Raw genomic sequence first — 21,512 nt, forward strand, 5'->3', positions numbered from 1 at the left:
AGAAAATCCCCACTACCCTCCGTGTATCGCTCTCAAACACTTGTTCAACACAGTGAGAAAGGAGTAAGGATGTAAGAGGGAAGGGACCTTGTGCCAACAATGCTGTTTTCAGCATACTTGTATTTTTTCATAACTGATAATGCAGCAAATAGGCTATTCAATACACACTGAGTATACCAATCATTAAGAACACATTCCTAATATTGAGTTGCACCCCCCCTCTTTTGCCCTTAGAACAGCCTCAATTCGTCTGGGCATGGACTCCACAAGGTGTCGAAAGCGTTCCACAGGGATGCTGGCCCATGTTGACTCCAATGCTTCCCACATTTGTGTCAAGTTGGCTGGATGTCCTTTGGGTGGTGGACCAGTCTTGATACACGTGAAACTGTTGAGCGTGAAAAACCCAGCAGTGTTGCAGTTCTTGACACAAACCAGTGCGCCTGGCACCTACAACCGTACCCCATTCAAAAGGCACTTTTGTCTTGCCCATTCCCCCTCTGAATGGCACACATACACAATCTGTCTCAATTGTCTCAAGGCTTAAAAGTCCTTCCCTTTATCTACACTGATTGAAGTGGATTTAACAAGTGACATCAATAAGGGATCATAGACATACCAGGTGAAAACTACGTCATGGAACGAGGTGTCCCTAATGTTTTGTATACTCAGTGAGTCACACACTGGCCTTTAAACTGCACAAAGGAGTCAGAATCCAGAAGACAAGTTCACGTTTCAACAAACCAACTGTATTGCACTTTGAACGATTCAAAGTGAAAGACGTCTGAAATATGGACCCAAGAGGAGCCAAAAAAAGATTGAATGAAAAAGACATCAGTTTATAAATCAATGTAGGTGATGAACTGGTAGTAAGTACCACACCAGAATTATACATGGGAAGTGATGAGCATCCCATACTCAAAATGTGTTATGCTTAGAAGGAACCTTTTATTGTAAAATTTGACATGTTCTTACAGTTGTACATGTATGAAATATTGATTGATTCTCTATTCATTGCAATGGCTGGATGGAGAAACATGTTTTTGAATCTGAAGAGTTTCCCCCTCGATTGCCATGATATTATTTCAACAGCTATGGCCATCACAATGATGGTAAATGCGAGCATTCGCCAAACAAGATTGACCTTGAGGAGACCGGCACAAACCTCAAATGTATGGGCTGCTGTGAACCTCATTGGACAATTTAATAGTGCGATCTATCAAAATCAATTTGTAGCAATCTCATTGGCAGAACTCAAGTGGATGAGTGAGCTTTGTAATCTTCTTACAAGATCATTAATTACACCCATGTGAAAGGTCTGATGATATGGTACTATGATATGGAAAATATATATTTTTAAACCCTCTGCATATCCGAATAATTGAGTTCAGACTATGATAGCAAGCATCATATTTGTTCAGCCATCATACACGATTCAACAAATATATACTCTACCCTTAATTAGAAAATGAATTCCAGATCTGAAAATAATTACATGAGCATATGCAGAAAATAACAGAAAGGATTATGATGACACATGAATCAGCCGTAGCACAGCAGGTGGTTAATGGGTAATGTAGTGCAGTTCAAACCAACAGAACACAACACGTTAAATATTGCTGGACTGTGTGAAAAAAAAGATGTGCCTCGCAGGCTAGCAGTTGTGGAACATGCGCGTTTGGAGTGGGAGGGCTGCAGTGAGGAGTGGCTGGGTGTGCTAGTAGAAGAAGGCACAGACTCAGACTGGGGATCTCAGGGCAGTACCAGAAACGGGCATCCCAAATGGCACCCTACAGTGTTTCCCCTATACCCATTTGGCAGCTGCTGCCAAACACTGTGAAATGTTTAAATTATGTATTCAATATAGACAAGAAAAATACAATACTTTATGTGTTATTAGTTTAAGCACACTGTGTTGGTCTATTGGTGTGACTTAGATGAAGGTCAGATCAAACTGTATGACCAATTTATGCAGAAATCCAGGTAATTCCAAAGGGTTCACATACTTCTTCTTGCCACTGTATGTTTGAGTCACTCAGATAGCATAAGAGCTCTCTTTTAGAGGACAAGAGGGCCTCTAAAAATGTTTGGGAGACAATGCAATTGGCCACGCCCACTACCATGCCTCCCCCCCCCCCCCTCCCTACACTAACGATGAGGTCGCAGTGCCTATTTTGGACGCAGCCTAGCAGTAAACTCTCCCTATTTGCTCCTATCGGCAGAATCCCTTCTCACTATCCCGCACCAGTTTAGTCATGGCCCATCGGCAGCAGATCTGTAGCCTGACTTGCCTGCGCAGTAATAGCCCATTAAGTGCAGTAAGTGAGAAGGGGATTAAAGCACACGCCAGAATTGGAAGTCCAGATGTCCAAACAGGGACAAGCATCCAGCAGAGGCATTTCACTGCCAGGCTCAATTGGTTTGGATTCTAACCAGTTTTGGCCCCTTCCAGGGTTGGGGTCAATGGCATTTAAATCCATTCAACTTTCTGAATTGAGTGCATTGAAATGGAACTTCCCCAAACAAGGATGAGTGAAAGGAAAGGGGTTCTGCCTAGTCACTGAATGTATTCAACTGAAATGTTTCTTCCACGTTTAACCCAACCCCTCTGAATCAGAGATGTGTGGGAGACTGCCTTAAATCGACATCCAAGTCGTCAGTGCCCAGGGAACAGTGAGGGCCCTGGCAGAGTGGTGCCAGGAAAATAACCTCTCCCTCAACGTCGACAAAATGAAGGAGCTGATTGTGGACTTCATGAAAGAGCAGAGGGAGCACGCCCCTATCCACATCGACAGGAGAAGGTGGAAAGCTTCAAATTCCTCGGCGTTACTTAACCCTGCACCTTAGAGGCTGCTGCCCTGTATACATAGACATGGAATCAGTGGCCACTTCATAATGGAACACTACTCACTTGAATAATGTTTACATACAGCTTTACTCATGTTAATACTTTATTCTACTCTACTGTATTTTAGTCAATGCCACTCCGAGATTGCTCATCCTAATATTTATATATATTTCTTAATTCCATGATTTTACTTTTAGATTTGTGTATTGTTAGATACTACTAGGGGTGGCAGGTAGCCTAGTGGTTAGAGCGTTGGGTCAGTAACCGAAAGGTTGTTGGATCAAATCCTTGAGCTGACAAGGTAAAAATCTGTCATTCTGCCCCTGAACAAGGCAGTTCAGTTTACCTTGACAGCTCGGGGATTCGATCCAACAACCTTTCGGTTACTGGTCCAACACTTCTACCCGCCAGGCTACCTGCCACCCCTATACTAATCAAGCTGTGAGCTATCAGATTGACACATTAGCATTAGTCAGTAAGGTAGGACAAACAGTATAGCCCTGTGAATTCTGTAAAAAGGGATTCTGCCTTCCCAGGATGCCCCAGAGTGAACCTGTGCCATTTGTTTCTCCTCTGTTTAAGCAACATCGGCAACATTTAACAAAACCGTTGGATATTAAAACGAGAAATAAAATACTTCAACAAGCGCCACCCAAAAAATTTAACACATTCAAAGCCAGCAGTTAAAATGAACAGGAGTTACATATCAGGTTATGCCAGCATTCAATCAGCTTTGTGCCTTTCCAAAAAGGATTTAGAGGTGACGCTTTGGTGAGGACAGGGCAATAATACAGAGAGCTGGCTGACTGATACAGTATATATATATATATATATATATATTATATATATATATATATTATATATATATTATATATATATAAATATATATTATATATATATAAATATATATTATATATATATAAATATATATTATATATATATAAGAATACAATTCCTTATAGATGCATCTCCAGGACCAAGAGTGAACAGCCTTAAATGCCTTGCACACATACTTGACTACTGATGACACTGTCAGCCTCCCAACTATGTTTCATGCTTCACCCGAAATGTGCGCTTCAGACAACGGTACACTCCCTCTCATGGATTTAACTCCCTCCAGCAAAATGCTTACACACCAATCCAATGCTTTTAAATCCTGATAGGTAGTGTGCAAGTACACACGCCAGGAAAAGTGTGTAGAATTGGTACACAACCACTGTATGCAGTGTGCAGTGTTTAAGATTAGGGCTGCGGGGGTGTGCAACCTGTACCAGCCCATCAGCTCAGCAGTGTACTGTGTATAACTGCTCTGTCCATCATTAAGGCCACCAAAATTTAGGGGACTGAATAAATTTGTGGATTTGTACTCACCCCATTCCACTCTACGCCCATACTCACTTCCTCGACGGTCTCAGAGCCGCTCTCGTACTTGACGCTGGACAGGCTGTCCCGGCTCCTCCGCCTCTCCCTGTCTCCCTCGCCATCCTTTAAGATCTCCACCACACGTGTCTGTTGGATGGGGTCTATGCCCTGGGGGAGGTTCCAAAGATGATCGCCCCAGACACACACACACACACACACACACACACATACTTTAAGAAATCTGGTACAGATAGGCTGTGAAATTAGAGTGGAATTACGGGGGTGTTATGTGATATTCGTTCCACTGCCTCAGGCATTCTGCTGGTGCATGGAGACAATGGAGCCACTACAGAGACATGGACACTACAATGACAGTTACATGAGAGTGATGTTAGTAGGGATACATGAGACTATTGACTGTTCCGGTTATAATTAAACCACTTACTGTGTTGATCTGCATCCAAAGCATGGTAGAGAGAGGAAAAAATAGCATGAGATTCTTTGCCCAGCCTATGAGCAGGTAGTGCATACTGTACACACTTACGCAATAGATGTGCACTAATAGTTTACTGGTATATGAGGAAATATTTATTCAAATCATACAAGTATTCAAGTATCACAAAAGCATTGTAGCTTTAGGCATATACAGTGACTATAGAAAGTCAACATCCCCTCAAACTTTTTTCACATTTTGGAATTGAGATAGATTGAATTGTAATTGTTTTCATTGACCTACACCAAATACTCCATAACGTCAAAGTGATTTCATTTTTTTTTCTTTAACTAAAGTAGTAATTTCATAAGTATTCACCACCTTTGTTTAGATAAAACTAAATTAGTTCAGCAGTCAAATGTGGCTTAAATTCTTTTTTCGCATATGTTGATGTTGGGGTGGTGCTGGAGATCACGAATATGAAGCTGGCATTTTTTTTTACATTTCCCTTTAACAAATCACAAGTTATATGTATTGACTGTGTGAAATAGAGATTGACATGATTGTTGAATGACTAACCCTTGCTCTGTCCCCCATACAACAACTGTAAGGTTCCTTGAATATCAAGCACATTCAACTACAAAGACCAGGGAGCTTTTCGAAAGCCTCAGAAGGGCAGTGATTGGTAGATGGGTAACAATAAATCCGACATTGATTATATCTTCAAGCATGGTCAAGTAAATAATTATGCTGTGGATGATGTATTAAACCACCCAGACACATCAGTGATGTCACCATGAGACCATTGAAACAGCTAGAGTTCAATGGCTGTGATGGGAGAAAAGAGAATATGGATCAACACATTGTTGTGACTCCAAAATAATGACCTAAATGACAGTGAAAAGAACACAAAATATCCCAAGACATGCATAGGTATGAAACAAGGGACTAAATTAATACTGCATTAAACAGAGAAAAGGAATACACTTTTTCTAAATACAAATCTTTATGTTTGGGGCAAATCCAACAACACTGAGTAACTGCCTATTTACAGTATTTTCAAGCATGTTGGTAGATGAATCAGGGTATGGGTATGTTTGACATCGGCAAAGCCTGGGGAGTTTTTCAGGATAAAAATAAACTTGGAGGCAAGCACAGGCAAGATAATAGAGGAAACCCTGCTTCAGTCTGCTTTACACCAGACACTGGGAGAGGAATTCACCTTTCAGCAGGACAACCTACAACAAAGCCAAATCTACACGGTTTCTTACCAATAAGACAGTGAATATTCCTGATTGGCCAATTTACTCTTTTCACTAAAATCTGCTTGAAAATCTATGGCTAGCCTTGAAAATTGCAGTCTAGCCATGATCCCAACACCTTGACAGAGCTTAAAGAATTTTGAAAATAATAATTGGCAAATATTGCACAATACAGGTGTGCAAAGCTCTTATGAGACTGACCCACTTCCAAAGGTGTTCCTAACATGCATTGACTCAGGGGGGTGAATACTTTAATCTAATCAAAGTATATTCATGTTTTATTTTTTCATTAATCTTTAAGAAATATTTAAATGTTTCATCCACTTTGGAATTAGAGCGTATTTTGTGTAGATTGTTGACAAAAAAAATTACAATTAAACCCATTTTAACCCCTTAGTGTCCCGAGTTAACAGTGATATTCGTGGTCATTTGTGTACATTACACACTGTGTGAGTTTTTATAGCTACAGTATTATCCTGACCTGCTTGCGGGACCTCATGGCACACTCCTCCAGGGTCTCAGCGGCCTCTAGCTTGCCCTGCCGGCGGTACAGAGCTCCCAGGTTTCTCAAGGTGGTGTTCACTGTCGGGCTAGAGGGCCGACAGACAGCAGTGGTCACTCATAATGATGACAGGTGTGTGTTCAGTAGGGTACACCGTAGTTTTGCAAGTTCAGAACATGAGATTAATCTCTTAATAACGCTATGCATAACTGACAAAACTACATTGCCCTGTTATATTGAAACATTTGAAATACATAATCTCAATGTATGTTTGAATAGGGGCAAGACTAATGACTTCATGTGTTGTCTCCGCTAAGTCATCCAAATTCATGGCTCTTGGCTCACCTGTTCACTTTGCAGGCCTTGTACCAGCCTCCATACTCGCCGTACGGGGTGTTGTCTCTGTGCTTGCCCTGGAATCAAATCAAAGTTATTGGTCGCATACACAGATTTTCCAATGATATCGCAGGTGCAGCGAAATGCTTATGTTACTAGCTACAACAGTGTAGTAATTAAAGAGAAGTCTTTAAAGGGAGAAGGAGAGACGAATGGAAGTGGCAAGAGATGAGTGGAACTTCAGACAGTAACTATAACATTCATGCCGTTATACAGGTAGGTGTTAGAGCTCCACCTAGTATGGCCTTAGGTACACATGTGAGATCAATGTAGGCAAATACACAAAACCCACCTTACTCATCTCCTCTCTCTCTTCGGCGTGCATCCAGATGGGTTTGTTCTCAGCTGCAGATAAAGAGAGCACAGACAGACGTATACAGTGCCTTCTGAATACTTTCCGACCGCTTGGACTTGGCCGCTGACCACTTGGACTTTTCCAAATGTTGTTACATTACAGCCTTATTCTGAAATGGATTAACTTCTTATGACTGCAGGGGCAGTATTGAGTAGCTTGGATGAAAGGTGCCCAGAGTAAACTGCCTGCTCCTCAGTCCCAGCTGCGAATATATGCATATTATTGGTATTGGATAGAAAACACTCTGAAGTTTCTAAAACTGTTTGAATGATGTCTGAGTATAACAGAACTCATATGGCAAGGCAAAAACCTGATAAGAAATCCAAACAGGAAGTGGGAAATCTGAGGTTGGTTGATTTTCAACCCAGCCCCTATTGAATACACAGTGGGATATTGGTTGTTGCACTTCCTAAGGCTTCCACTAGATGTCAACAGTCTTTAGAAACTTGTTTGAAAATTCTACTGTGATGTGGGACCGAATGAGTCAGAGGTCTGCCAGCAGTCACGCGCTGGTCACGCACATTTCACATGAGGGAGCTGCGTTCCTTTGCTTTTCTGAAGGCAAAGGAATTCCCCGGTTGGAATATTATTGAAGTTTTATGTTAAAAACATCCTAAAGATTGATTCCATATATCTTTTGACATTTTTGACAGTCCTATGAGTGTCATCTGATGAAGATCAAAGGTTAGTGATTCATTTGATCTCTATTTGTGCTTTTTGTGACTCCTCTCTTTGGCTGGAAAAATGGCTGTGTTTTTCTGTGGCTTGGCTCTGACTTAACATCATTGTTTGTGGTGCTTTCGCTGTAAAGCCTATTTGAAAATTGGACAATGTAGTGAGATTAACAAGATTACCTTTAAAATTGTATAAAATACATGTATGTTTGAGGAATTTTAATTATGAGACTACTTTTGTTTGAATTTGGCGCTATGCACTTTCACTGGCTGTTGTCATATCAATCCCGCAGCCCTAAGAAGTTAAAAATTTCAGCAATCTACACACAATACCCCATAATGACAAAGCAAAAACAGTGTTACAAACACACACACACACAGTTCAGACCCTTTGCTATGAGACTCAAAATTGAACTCCGGTGCATCCTGTTTGCATTGATCAACATTGAGATGTTCTTACAATTTGGAGTCCACCTGTGGTAAATTTAATTGATTGGACATGATTTAGAAAAGCACACCTGTCTATATAAAGGTCCCACAGTTGACAGCGCATGTCAGAGCAAAAACCAAGCCATGAGGTCGAAGGAATTGTCCATAGAGCTAAGAGACAGGATCGTGTCGAGGAACAGATCTGGGGAAGGGTACCAGAACATTTATGCAGTATTGAACGTCCCCAAAAACACAGTGGCCTCCCATCATTCTTAAATGGAAGCAGTTTGGAACAACCAAGACTCTTCCTAGAGCTGGCCGCCCGGCTAAACTGAGCAATTGGGGGAGATGGGCCTTGGTCAGGGAGGTGGCCAAGAACCAATGGACACTGACAGAGCTCCAGAGTTCCTCTGTGGAGATGTCAGAACTTTCCAAAAGGACAACCATCTCTGCAGCACTCCACCAATAAGGCCTTTATGGTGGAGTGGTCAGACGGAAGCCACTCCTCAGTAAAAGGCACATGATAACCCACTTGGAGTTTGCCAAAATACACCTAAAGACTCTCAGACTACAAGAAAAAAGATTCTCTTGAACTCTTTGGCCTGAATGCCAAGCGTCACGTCTGGAGAAACCTGGTATCATTCGTACGGTGTAGCATGGTGGTGGCAGCATCATGCTGTGGAAATGTTTTTCAGCGGCAGGGACTGGGAGACTAGTCAGGAGCGGGGCAAAGATGAACGGAGCAAAGTCCAGAGAACTCCTTGTGAAAACCAGCTCTCAGGACCTCAGACTGGGGCGAAGGTTTACCTTCCAACAGGACAACAACCCTAAGCACATAGCAAAGACAACGCAGAAGTGGCTTTGGGACAATTCTCTGAATGTCCCAGCCAGAGCCCGGACATGAACCCGATTGAACATCTTTGAAGAGAACTGAAAATAGCTCTGCAGCGATGCCCCCCATCCAACCTGACAGAGCTTGAGAGGATCTGCAGAGAAGAACGTGAGAAACTCCAAATACAGGTGTGCCAAGCTTGTAGCATCATACCCAGAAGACTTCAGGCTGCCAAAAGGTGCTTCAACAAATTACTGAGTAAAGGGTCAGAATATACTTAAGTAAATGTAATATTTCCCCCTCAAATTATACATTTGCAAAAATGTCTAAAAATACATTTTTGCTTTGTCATTATGGGGTAGTGTGTGTAGATTGACGAGGGGGGGGGACTATTTAATCAATTTCAGAGAAGGCTATAACGTAACAGAATGTGGAGAAAGTCTGATAGTTTTCAGACCCCTAATGCACTGTATATGCTCTGAGGACCAGGCAGTGCACCTCTCATTTCTATTCTTTAAAGTGTGTGACGCAGCACTCTTCAGACGGAATAAAAGTTGTCATTTTAAAGTGTCATTGTTTCAAACCAATAGGTATTCTGAACTATTAACGATCAAGACTTGGGACTTTCACAAGAAATTGACTGTACCATTAACATTTCTCCTAGAGATTAAATGTAACCTGCTAAATACAGTTTCTCTCATTGAAACTGGACCAATCAAGTAAGTTATGTTGCAAATTGAGACAGAGGTCACAAATAGTCCATTTTAAGAATAAAAAGACAAAGATAATATATGACACATGGTAAAATTGTTATACTGCACCTACTTTGTCTAAACTTCACGAAACCAACAGAAACAAAGAGAGCCTTGTCCCAATTCATGAACAAGCCTTGAGGCAATTTCGAGAATCCACCAAACTCTTTTAGTTTTGCTCTGTCAGCGTTAATGTTCCCTTGTGCCAACTCTTTCTATTTTTGTACCAAAGCGACATTCCAAAGTAGGATATCGAATCGCTTGAGGCAGACCATTAAATAGCAGAGTTTAACCAAGTTTATTGTAAAAAGAATAAGAGCAAGGAAAGTTCATGTTAAACCAGGAAAACCCCTCTTTATTTTGTTCAGAATGGTCTCTTGAAAAATCCTATCCTGGTGGGCGAGCCTTGCCTTGACGAACCAACGTCACTGTTTAGAACACTGTCCATTTTTTAACCCTGTGTCCGTCAGTGACCCTGTTAGCTGGGGAAAGACGAGCAGTAAGACAAGAGGCATATCAGGAAGATTTGCATGTTGTAAAAACATGACATCTTTCTAAGGGAGCCCTGCCCTACCACCTCCACCAGTTCTGCTCATATCTTGATCATGGAAAACTACAGGTAAATGCCAAAATATTGGAAACACTTGAATAAATTAGGAATACAAAGTATATTGAAAGCAGGTGCTTCCACACAGGTATGGTTCCAGAGTTAATTATGCAATTAACATCCCATCAGGCCATTATTTTAGCTACTATGGCTATGCCACCAAAGGATCACAAATCCTCCATCCACAGGGCACGGGTGGTCATTGAATGGTTTGATGAGCATGAACACAGTGGAAACCATATAACATGGCTGTCTCAGTCACCAGATCTCAACCCAACTGAACACTTCTGGGAGATTCTGGAGTGGTGCCTGAGACAGTGTTTTCCACCACAATCAAAACACCAAATTATGGACTTTCTTATGGAAAAATAGTGTTGCATCCCTCCAGTAGAGTTCCAGACATTTGTATAAATCTATGCCAAGGTGCATTTAAGCTGGCTCATGGTGGCCTAACACCCTAAGACATTAAGACACTATTATTATTTGACCCTGCTGGTCATCTATGAACATCTTGGCCATGTTCTGTTATAATCTCCACCCGGCACAGCCAGAAGAGGACTGGCCACCCCTCGTAGCCTGGTTCCTCTCTAGGTTCTGGCCTTTCTAGGGTGCTTCTACACCTGCATTGCTTGCTGTTTGGGGTTTTAGGCTGGGTTTCTGTACAGCACTTAGTGACATCAGCTGATGTAAGAAGGGCTTTATAAATACATTTGATTGATTGACTTTGTTGGTGTTTCCTTTATTTGGGCAGTTACCTGTTATTCCCCTTCTGAGGTAAGAGCTTCATTGAAAAGCATTGACGTAGGAAATGCAATTTGGCTCATATCCAACCTTAATTGACTCCACCATATACATTCCTCCTACAGATAACCATTAACTTCTGGTGTAACAACCAGACTGTGGACCTCCTTTCCATAGGTTCCCTGATGATTAACAATATTTCAAATCAGAACCCATCAGATGCGTTGGATCATACAGTAGAACTCAGTTCTTCTTACCATCGACAGATCCAAATTCTTTCTCATGGGCACGGGTCAGAATCTCTTTGTACAGAATCTCAGCCTCTTTGTATTTCCCCTGCTTGAGAAAGCAGGATGCCTGGAGAGAAAAGAGGAGAGAAAAAAAGTATCAATGTTGTATCAAAATGAGGGTATTGAATCACACTGTGTTCCCTGAAAGAACATGGCCAATCCATCCATCCACATATTTCCCCAGTGTAGATCAGGGGCTCATGAACAATGATATAGCACTGCTGCACCTGCCTCTGGGTCTCAATACAACACCTCAATGAATCATAAAGCAGACAAGATATGAATGGGCGGACGAGACTAGCTTACGGGACTCTGAAAGCTGGCGGAGAATAGACAAAGCTCTAGTGACCTTGTGCAGTGCACCAGTTTGCTTTACATACTAATTGAGACCGTTTTCCCCTTTTTTAGAGCAACAAGTTCAATTAACTACAAAGCAAAGGTGCCACTGTGTGTCAATCATGCTTTGAATGTGAAGCAAAATCTAAAAGTATCCAATATAGATGGTTCATCCTGACTGAATCAAATTCTGTGTCTTTAAGAATACGAACGTTGAAACTCCACAGCTGAATGTGAAGTGATGCTTCTATTTACAATCTATCAAAACTCTGGGCAAGCATCTTAAGCATCTACAACTGTAATTACAAGCCACTCCCACAGGAACATAACTAATCTAGGGACACAGAAACCCTGACTCTAACCAAACATGCAAATTCAAACTAATCCACACATGGTTTATATGGGTGTGATTTTGTAAGTGAATGACTATGCACATGATCATTTGTTTTCTAATTGGACAAGTCCAGGTAGTCCCTCTCCCTGTTTCAGTAAATTTTATTTGGTTTGGTGCCTATTGACCACCACCTAAGTGTTGCCCAGTAGTACTCACCAGGTTGTTCTTGGTCTTGGCCACATTGGCATCGTCGGGACCCAGTCTGCACTCATAGATCTCCAGGGCGCGGCAGTAGTAGTACTCCACCTCTTCATACTTGCCCTGGTTCTGACACAGCAGGGCCAGGTTGTTCAGCTGCTTAGCCACATCTGGGTGGTCCTTGCCCAGCACCTGAGAGGGACAAAAACATAAGAGGTATATATATTTATATGTTGTCTGGCAACCAGGAAGGTCAATACAGTATCCATGTAATTATCTATGTGGTTGCATGAACGAATCACATAATTAAAATGGCAAAATAACAGAAATTCAACCAAAACCGGTATAAAACGGTCAAATAAAAACTGCCAAAACATTAACACAAGTCAGTAGCTTTTTCTAAGCATATTATACAACTATCTTAGTGCTGCAGGCAGAGAGCTTAACTGTTTTGTTGTTTAACATTCAAGTATGTCTCAACCTTTGATTGTGTTCTAATCTGCTTAATTAAATAATATCCCCAAGTCTCTTCCAGCAGTCAACATAAGGTTTCTCCACTCAAAAGAAGCAAATAAATAATAAAACCCAGATCAATATGGAGCGAGTTGTTTGGGGCTCTGAGGCACAGAACGTATCTGCTACGTTACGGCCGCACTGTTCTTTCTCTCTTTTCTTCCAAACCCCTCTCTCCTCCCTGGTAATTATAATCATCACGTCACAGGAATATCATTCTGCGAGAGTTTCTATCAGAACTGAAGCCTAGATAAGTGTGTGTTTTCAGGTTATCTGAGCAATATTATGTCAGGGTAGCAATAGATGAGGTCCAGGGATATGATCTACCTTTTCTCTTATCTCCAAAGCTCTCTTGCACAGTGGCTCGGCCTCCTTGTACTTGCCCCTCTTTCCATAGAGCACGGCCAGGTTGTTGAGTGTAGCAGCAACCTGGATGACAGGAACAAACACACACAACAAGGATTAGACTACTTGGAGTTGTCACTAACCAGTAACCATTTTTATATAATATCAATATTTCCATCTATGTCATCAGGTGATGTATCAAGACCATAACATGGATATTGCCCAGTCTAACATGTTTTAGCTATCCGTCACTTGGGTCTGGTATAAGTGAGATTCCTATAGCCAACAGTGTTTTCATTAGTTTGTCTAGAGGACCAGGGAGAGAGAGGGAGGGGGAGAGAGGGGCATGGCACCTAGCGCATGCTTCAAATTGACTTCCTCCAACCCTTATTCTTCAACAAAAACATAGTCATCCTTCCTTTGTCTTGACTACACCAGCAGCATACGAGTCTTTGTCCCAAATGGCACCCTACATAAAGCACTCTAGGGGCCCTGGTCAAAAGTATTGTACTAAATAGAGAATAGTGTTCCATTTGGGATGCAGCCGATTGTTATGGATCATTCTCATGGATGTTGATGAAGTGGTCAGAAACACCTAAGGACCATTTCTCTGTGTGTGAGGTTGTTTTGGAAATGCATTAGCTCTGGGTTTAGGTGAAAGGGTATTGAACAGTTGTGATTGATGACCTTCAGGTAAGAGACTAGCAACATAAATCCATATCAGGAATTGGTGTGGATAAAGAAAGAAATGCATATACAGACGTAGTGTGGGACGGTAAGTAAGGCGGGCTTGTACATTATTGGCTCCCCAGTGACAAAGCCCACCAAGCCATTCTGGCTATTATAAACTAACACCCGATGACAAATCTTTTTATTCCACATATGGGTCAGTCTGTCCACATAGTGTGGTTGTCATGAAGAGGGTCCTTGCTTACAGCAGGGTGGTCTTTGCCGAGAGTCTTCTCCCGGATGGACAGAGCGTCGTTGAGCAGATGGGCAGCCTCTTTGTATTTGTTCTGATCCCTAGAGAGAGAGAGAGCGCGAGATCCAATATAACCTCAGCATACAAGCACACCGCAAAGTCATATTGCGCCATCTTCACTGCATGCATTGAAATGCAGAAATTAAGCCAGTATAGTATATAAGCAATGAAGGATTAATACTACAAATCCTACAAAGACTGCAAATAGGAAAACCTAGCAAGGCAAACTGAACAAAATAACAGGAAAACCATGCAGCATTGTCCCTAGGCACAAACAAAATGGAAGAAAACTGAATGAAACAGGGTGGGACTTTGTAGTCTTGTCCAATATAAAAACTTGTTACAAAACACTTTAAAAGGCCCAGTGCAGTCAAAATGTAGTCTTTCCTGTGTTTTGCATGATATTGTACAACTGCTGATGAAACTAACAGTAAAAGTGTGAGAACATTTGATCAGTGTTATTTCTTGATAGTTGCCAGTTGAAAATACAAATTTACACAGGACCTACCCAGGACCTTCTAATCAGCAGGTTTGCATGGGCAGGAGTGACATCACCATGCGGTAAATTTGTTAACAGGCCAATAAGAGTTCCAAACCACTGCCAATAACATAGTTTTCAGTTTGCCCCTCCCAACTCAGACTACTCTCAGACTGTCCTAGCTAAATTCTTGCATGAGAAAAGTGTCATGTTAAAAAGCTATTTACGCCCATTTTAAAGGTACTTCAATTGTTATCCAGAAATGATTTGATTTAGAAAAAAATGTCTGCATTGGGTCTTTAAATCATTGTCTGCTAGGTGCCCTAATGAACACGACCCTGATATAGATCACGAGAATGCCAGGCCTCACCTGTAGACAAGGGCCAGTATATTGAGCATGGTGGCGACATCAGGGTGGTCGTGTCCGGAGGTCTTCTCCAGGTCCTCCAGGGCCTGTTTGCAGAGGGGCACGGCCACCTCGTAGCGCCCCTGGGAGGCATACTGGATCACCAGATTGTGGAGGGTCCTCAGGCGGGCTGGGATCTCATAGCCTCCCTGTTGGGCTGCGGCCACCGCAGCACTGTTGTGCTGGTGCTGCACTGTGGGGGTGAAGGAAGGAGGGGACACAGAGCAAAGGGCATGTCAACAAGAAGACGAAGGACACTGTTACCAATAACAAGGTCAACCGAACAGTGCAGTGAAAGTGAAAGACTGAAATGTTGCCACAATAAACAATGTGCAGAGGTAATTGTGTGTGTGTGTGTGTGTGTGTGTGTGTGTGTGTGTGTGTGAGGGAGAAATCCTTTCTACAACAGTGCATTTTTTTTTATTGCAGTTGAGTAGCAGAACTCCAATAATACATTACAAGCCAAGGATCTACAATTATATCTAAGACTGTGTCCCAAATGGCAGCCTATGGGCTCTTGTCAAAAGTAGTGCACTTGATAGGGTTGAGGGTAGGCTGACATTATTGTTATCCTTTATTTAACCACAGAGGTCACATTGAGATTAACATCTCATTTACATTTGGGAAGCATCCTAAAAAGTACAGCGATGTCATGGACGGCTAGTAATGATGTCAGTGGTTCTTACTGCCTTGGCCTTGCTCCTCTTCATCGTTGGGGAAGAGATCATCCAGAGAGTCCTTTGGTGGCTCGCCATCCTTCTCCTCCTGCTGAGAGACACATCACCAGTCATTAGCCCAATTAACACAAGCACTCGACTACCATGAACAGCCACGTAAAATCTGAATATTTGTTGGCTACATCTGCTGGCCAGGAGAGAGGGTGGCCCGGAATGGTAAGAGCCTAATTAACCACACCTGAATATAATTAGCTTGGAGGTTGGGTGGTGGCTGTTTTTAACCTGGCTTTGGCCAGATCTGCTTGTGTCCCTGGAGCAGCAAGAGCTGAAATGCTGAGCCCTCTAATGCGGAGAGGGATATCAGACCCAACGAGACAAGAACCTACCGGACGTTACTTGGCAGTAGACCTGACCCCAGTAAGAACAAGACTGCTAGATTTCTGTTTTATATGCCGGCAAACAGCTTTGCTGTCCAGTAGCAGAGACGGACCGGAGGAATCATGTAGAAAGGCTCGGTTTTGATTCTGTTTTTGGTTTATATTCTGTTAATGAATAAAAGTCCTGGGTAGTTTCCCTGGAGAAAAGGTCCACCTTGGTCTAAGCTTGTGCTACTTCACATTATCGTCACTTGTGGGCCAGCCCGGCACCCCTGACCGCTACACTGGTGGAGAATGCAGGCATTAAATCTCTGGGTTTGGAGGGCTAAGTGACAAAAGACTGATGTAATTCCATATCATGGAGAACCTCAAGCAGCTGGCTCATGACAGCCAGGCCCAGTATGACATACACAGGGAGTTCATTACAAATGCTAGGTTCCTGGTCCATTTACAGACCATCACCACTGGTGCTCCACAGGCAACCCCAGCCAGTGGACCCAACATGGGAAGGCTCCTGCTGAAAATTACGGAGGCGGATGATGTGGAAGCCTACCTCTTGCCTCAGAGAACCGCAACATGGGAGGGTTGGCCCGAGAGCACCTGGGCTGGGCTGCATGGACCCTTCCTGGCTAGAGATGCACACCGGTCCTACTATGACCTATCAGATGATCAAGCTAAAAGGTAACAAGGAGGTTAGGCAGCGATTCTGGCACAGCATGGCTACACGTTGATTAGCCAGGTCTTGGAGTTCCATGAATGGACCTTTGTCCCCATCCAGTCAGTTAGGGCCCAGATGCACTACCTTATGTGGCTGGCGAAGGCCTGTTTGCAGAGTGACCCCTCAGGGCCTAGTGTGGAGGAGAGTGGTAATGGACCACTTCCTACGGGCCAAGAAGGTGGCCAGCCAGGGCAATCCACAATCCATGTACCAACTAGTCCTCCTAGTGGAGTGCCACCAGACCACAATGGATATGCTGAAATCTGGTAAGACAGACAAGACTGAGGGTAAGCTAAGGTAACAAGAGACCCCTGCCTCACGCCCAGAGATGGAGTCGCCCTGACGACATATGTTCGGGCTAAGCCCAGACCTAAGTTATGCGTGTAGAAATTAACCCATGCCCACGCCACAGACCCAGTTGGGGGGAGGCCATGTCACTTAATGACCTGTTGGGAGGAGTCACCAGCCCCCACATTCCCAACCAAAGTAGATGGAAGAGATGCAGAAGCCCTGTTGGACACCGGCAATACGGTGTCGTTGATACAGCCACAGCTAGTAGGTGAGCACAATCGTACCCCAGAGAATCCCGTGGCAGTGTCCTGCATTCGTGGGGACACCAAGGAGTATAACACGGCAGTGGAAGCTTACAACCCCTCAATGGAACTATCAACTTCAAGTAGGGGTAGTGCCCAACCTCCCGGTACACCTTCTGGTGGGTCACGATTGTCCTCCTTTCTAAACTGTTGGGAAGCAGAAGGCCCGGTTCAACTGTCTACCGCTGGAAGACCCCAACCTCACCCAAGCGAGGAGCCAGGTCACTGAAGTAGATGGAAAGATGATCCCTGGGGTGAGCGAATTAAGATATCCTTGATTTGTGATTAAGAGGCAGCTGTTGTATTATGCTAAATAAGTCAATTCTAAAGTTAACGAACTGTTATTGGTCCAAAGGCAGTATGACCCCACCATATTGCAAATTATCCAACTCTGATGTCCTTGGAGGCAATCTGGGGGTCCAGAAGACAAAGGACAGGATCCTCTGGCGCTTCTACTGGTTGGGAGTAGTAAGAGCCATGGGGGACTATTGTCCGTCGTGTCCCGAATGGCAACTCAGTGCATCTAAAGCACACATCCTCTAATCCCTCTTCTTATTATAGATGTCCCCTTTGAGAGAATCACAACGGACCTGCTGGGGCCCCTGGTGAAGTCCACCAAAGGGCACCAATAGATCCTGGTGATTCTAGACTATGCCACCCACTAACCATAGGCCATTCCCATAAGAACTATGACCTCGAAAGGGATTGCCAAGGGACTGGTGTTGTTCTTCAGACGAGTTGCCTGTCCGCACAGAAGCAGCTCGAAAGGAGGTTGCAATCAACACGCAAATTACAAAACTACAGCGGCAAGAGATGGGGGAACTAGTGGACCAGAGCAGGGACCTCTCTCCCTTCCCAGGGTACACAACCTTGAAGCACCACCACATCCACACAGAACCCAGAAAGGAAACATTATGGCCTTATAGGGTCCTAGAGGCCAGACTGGAGGCCATCAAAAAGGAGGACCACCAGATGCTAAAGATGGGGAATATCGAGCCGTCCCAGAGTAAATAGTGCAGCCTCATCTTCTTAGTACCAAAGCTGGACGGGTCAGTAAGGTTTTGCAAGGACTTGCGCAGCAACTCACTGCCTTCCTGAAGACAAACAAAGTATACAAAATGCTTCAGTCTGGTTTTAGACCCCATCATAGCACTGAGACTGCACTTGTGAAGGTGGTAAATGACCATTTAATGGCATCAGACCGAGGCTCTGCATCTGTCCTCATGCTCCTAGACCTTAGTGCTGCTTTTGATACCATCGATCACCACATTCTTTTGGAGAGATTGGAAACCCAAATTGGTCTACACGGACAAGTTCTGGCCTGGTTTAGATCTTATCTGTCGGAAAGATATCATTTTGTCTCTGTGAATAGTTTGTCCTCTCACAAATCAACTGTAAATTTCGGTGTTCCTCAAGGTTCCGTTTTAGGACCACTATTGTTTTCATTATATATTTTACCTCTTGGGGATGTCATTCGAAAACATAATGTTAACTTTCACTGCTATGCGGATGACACACAGCTGTACATTTCAATGAAACATGGTGAATCCCCAAAATTGCCCTCGCTAGAAGCATGTGTTTCAGACATTCAGGAAGTGGATGGCTGCAAATTTTCTACTTTTAAACTCAGACAAAACAGAGATGCTTGTTCTAGGTCCCAAGAAACAAAAAGAGATCTTCTGTTGAATCTGACAATTAATCTTAATGGTTGTACAGTCGTCTCAAATAAAACTGAAGGACCCTGGCGTTACTCTGGACCCTGATCTGCCTTTTGACGAACATATCAAGACTGTTTCAAGGACAGCTTTTTTCCATCTACGTAACATTGCAAAAATCAGAAACTTTCGGTCCAAAAATGATGCAGAAAAATGTATCCATGCTTTTGTCACTTCTAGGTTAGACTACTGCAATGCTCTACTTTCTGGCTAAAGCACTAAATAAACTTCAGTTAGTGCTAAATACGGCTGCTAGAACCCTGACTAGAACCAAAAAATGTGATCATATTACTCCAGTGCTAGCCCCCCTACACTGGCTTCCTGTCAAGGCAAGGGCTGATTTCAAGGTTTTACTGCTAACCTACAAAGCATTGCATGGGCTTGCTCCTACCTCTCTCTCGGATTTGGTCCTGCCGTACATACCTGCACGTACGCTGCGGTCACAAGACGCAGGCCTCCTAATTGTCCCTAGAATTTCTAAGCAAACAGCTGGAGGCAGGGCTTTCTCCTGTAGAGCTCAATTTTTATGGAATGGTCTGCCTACCCATGTGAGAGACTCAAACTCGGTCTCAACCTGTAAGTCTTTACTGAAGACTCATCTCTTCAGTGAGTCATATGATTGAGTGTATTCTGGCCCAGGAGTGTGAAGGTGAACGGAAAGGCTCTGGAGCAACGAACCGCCCTTGCTGTATCTGCCTGGCCGGTTCCTCTCTTTCCACTGGGATTCTCTGCCTCTAACCCTATTACAGGGGCTGAGTCACTGGCTTACTAGGGCTCTTTCATACCGTCCCTAGGAGGGGTGCGTCACTTGAGTGGGTTGAGTCACTGATGTGATCTTCCTGTCTGGGTTGGCTCCCCCCGTTGGGTTGTGCCGTGGTGGAGATCTTTGTGGGCTATACTCGGCCTTGTCTCAGGATGGTAAGTTGGTGGTTGAAGATATCCCTATAGTGGTGTGGGGGCTGTGCTTTGGCAAAGTGGGTGGGGTTATATCCTTCCTGTTTGGCCCTGTCCGGGGGTGTCCTCGGATGGGGCCACAGTGTCTCCTGACCCCTCCGGTCTCAGCCTCCAGTATTTATGCTGCAGTAGTGTGTGTCAGGGGGCTAGGGTCAGTTTGTTATATCTGGAGTACTTCTCCTGTCCTATCTGGTGTCCTGTGTGAATTTAAGTATGCTCTCTCTAATTCTCACTTTCTTTCTCTCTCGGAGGACCTGAGCCTCAGGACTACCTGACATGATAACTCCTTGCTGTCCCCAGTCCACCTGGCCGTGCTGCTGCTCCAGTTTCAACTGTTCCGCCTGTAATTATTATTATTTGACCATGCTGGTCATTTATGAACATCTTGGCCATGTTCTGTTATAATCTCCACAGCCAGAAGAGGACTGGCCACCCCACATAGCCTGGTTCCTCTCTAGGTTTCTTCCTAGATTTTGGCCTTTCTAGGGAGTTTTTCCTAGCCACCGTGCTCCTACACCTGCATTGCCTGCTGTTTGGGGTTTTAGGCTGGGTTTCTGTACAGCACTTTGAGATATCAGCTGATGTACGAAGGGCTATATAAATACATTTGATTTGATTTTGACTTCTGAAAACTAAATAAGATATCAAGATGTGACGCTTATCCTATGCCGGTGTAGATGAGCTGACTGACCGCTTTGGCAGCGACTAGTATATCAGCACCCTGGATCTTACTAAGGGGTAATGGCAGGTTCCCGTGGCTCAAAAAAAGGGGGGAGAAGACTGCCTTTGCCACACATACAGTGCTGTCCCATTACACGGTTTTACCCTTCGGCCTGCATGGAGCTTCGCCTACTTTTCAGAGGCTAACAGCTAGGGTCCTGAGACCCCACAGCAGTGGTTCTTAACCTTGTTGGAGGTACTGAACCCCACCAGTTTCATATGCGCATTCACCAAACCCTTCTTAATTGAAAAAAAAAATCAAATTCAAAACATAGGTATATATTTGACTGGTGCACAAAATTAACCGTGCATCAACATCACTGTGTTCAAAGAACAAAATCATCAAAACATTTTCACACAGATGATCATTTTCACACAAAAACAAAAACATAATGAATATTTACTGCAAATCAGTGTGACTTCTGCTGTTGCCTTTCAGAGACCAGTTCAGAAATGCGCGGCTTCACCTTGGCAAGTGCCACTCTCATGTCATTTTCGCAACAAAGTCTGTTCCTTTGCTTTGTTTTTATGTCCAGCATCCTCGAAAAGGATTGCTCGCAAAGATATGTTGTAACAAAAGGTATGAAATCTTTTGATTGAGATGATTGAGAGCTGCGAAGATATCGGCCTTGTACGCTAAAATGAGAATGAACTCAGAATTTTTGAAGCAATCTGCATGACAATGT

At 43.5% G+C, this 21,512-nt stretch overlaps 1 protein-coding gene across 11 annotated transcripts in view; it reads right to left on the bottom strand.

The window, feature by feature from the left end:
• The window catches only part of LOC110525695 (kinesin light chain 1), a 55,099-nt gene that overhangs the window by 8,725 nt on the left and 24,862 nt on the right, over positions 1–21,512 (bottom strand). For 3 of the 11 annotated variants that reach the window (XM_021606057.2, XM_021606066.2, XM_021606101.2), the window contains exons 4-14: positions 15,759–15,840; positions 15,037–15,265; positions 14,142–14,229; positions 13,189–13,290; positions 12,367–12,540; positions 11,448–11,547; positions 7,093–7,145; positions 6,750–6,817; positions 6,384–6,492; positions 4,653–4,661; positions 4,217–4,375 (exon numbers count right to left, since the gene is read on the bottom strand). In XM_021606057.2, the coding sequence (XP_021461732.1) occupies positions 4,217–4,375; positions 4,653–4,661; positions 6,384–6,492; positions 6,750–6,817; positions 7,093–7,145; positions 11,448–11,547; positions 12,367–12,540; positions 13,189–13,290; positions 14,142–14,229; positions 15,037–15,265; positions 15,759–15,840 (1,173 nt within the window). The remainder of the gene's footprint in view (positions 1–4,216; positions 4,376–4,652; positions 4,662–6,383; positions 6,493–6,749; positions 6,818–7,092; positions 7,146–11,447; positions 11,548–12,366; positions 12,541–13,188; positions 13,291–14,141; positions 14,230–15,036; positions 15,266–15,758; positions 15,841–21,512) is intronic. The other 8 variants (XM_036980939.1, XM_021606120.2, XM_036980946.1 and 5 more) reach the window with 5 other exon arrangements.

This window comes from Oncorhynchus mykiss, chromosome 1, assembly GCF_013265735.2.
Source record: "Oncorhynchus mykiss isolate Arlee chromosome 1, USDA_OmykA_1.1, whole genome shotgun sequence".
Classification (NCBI taxonomy): domain Eukaryota; kingdom Metazoa; phylum Chordata; class Actinopteri; order Salmoniformes; family Salmonidae; genus Oncorhynchus; species Oncorhynchus mykiss.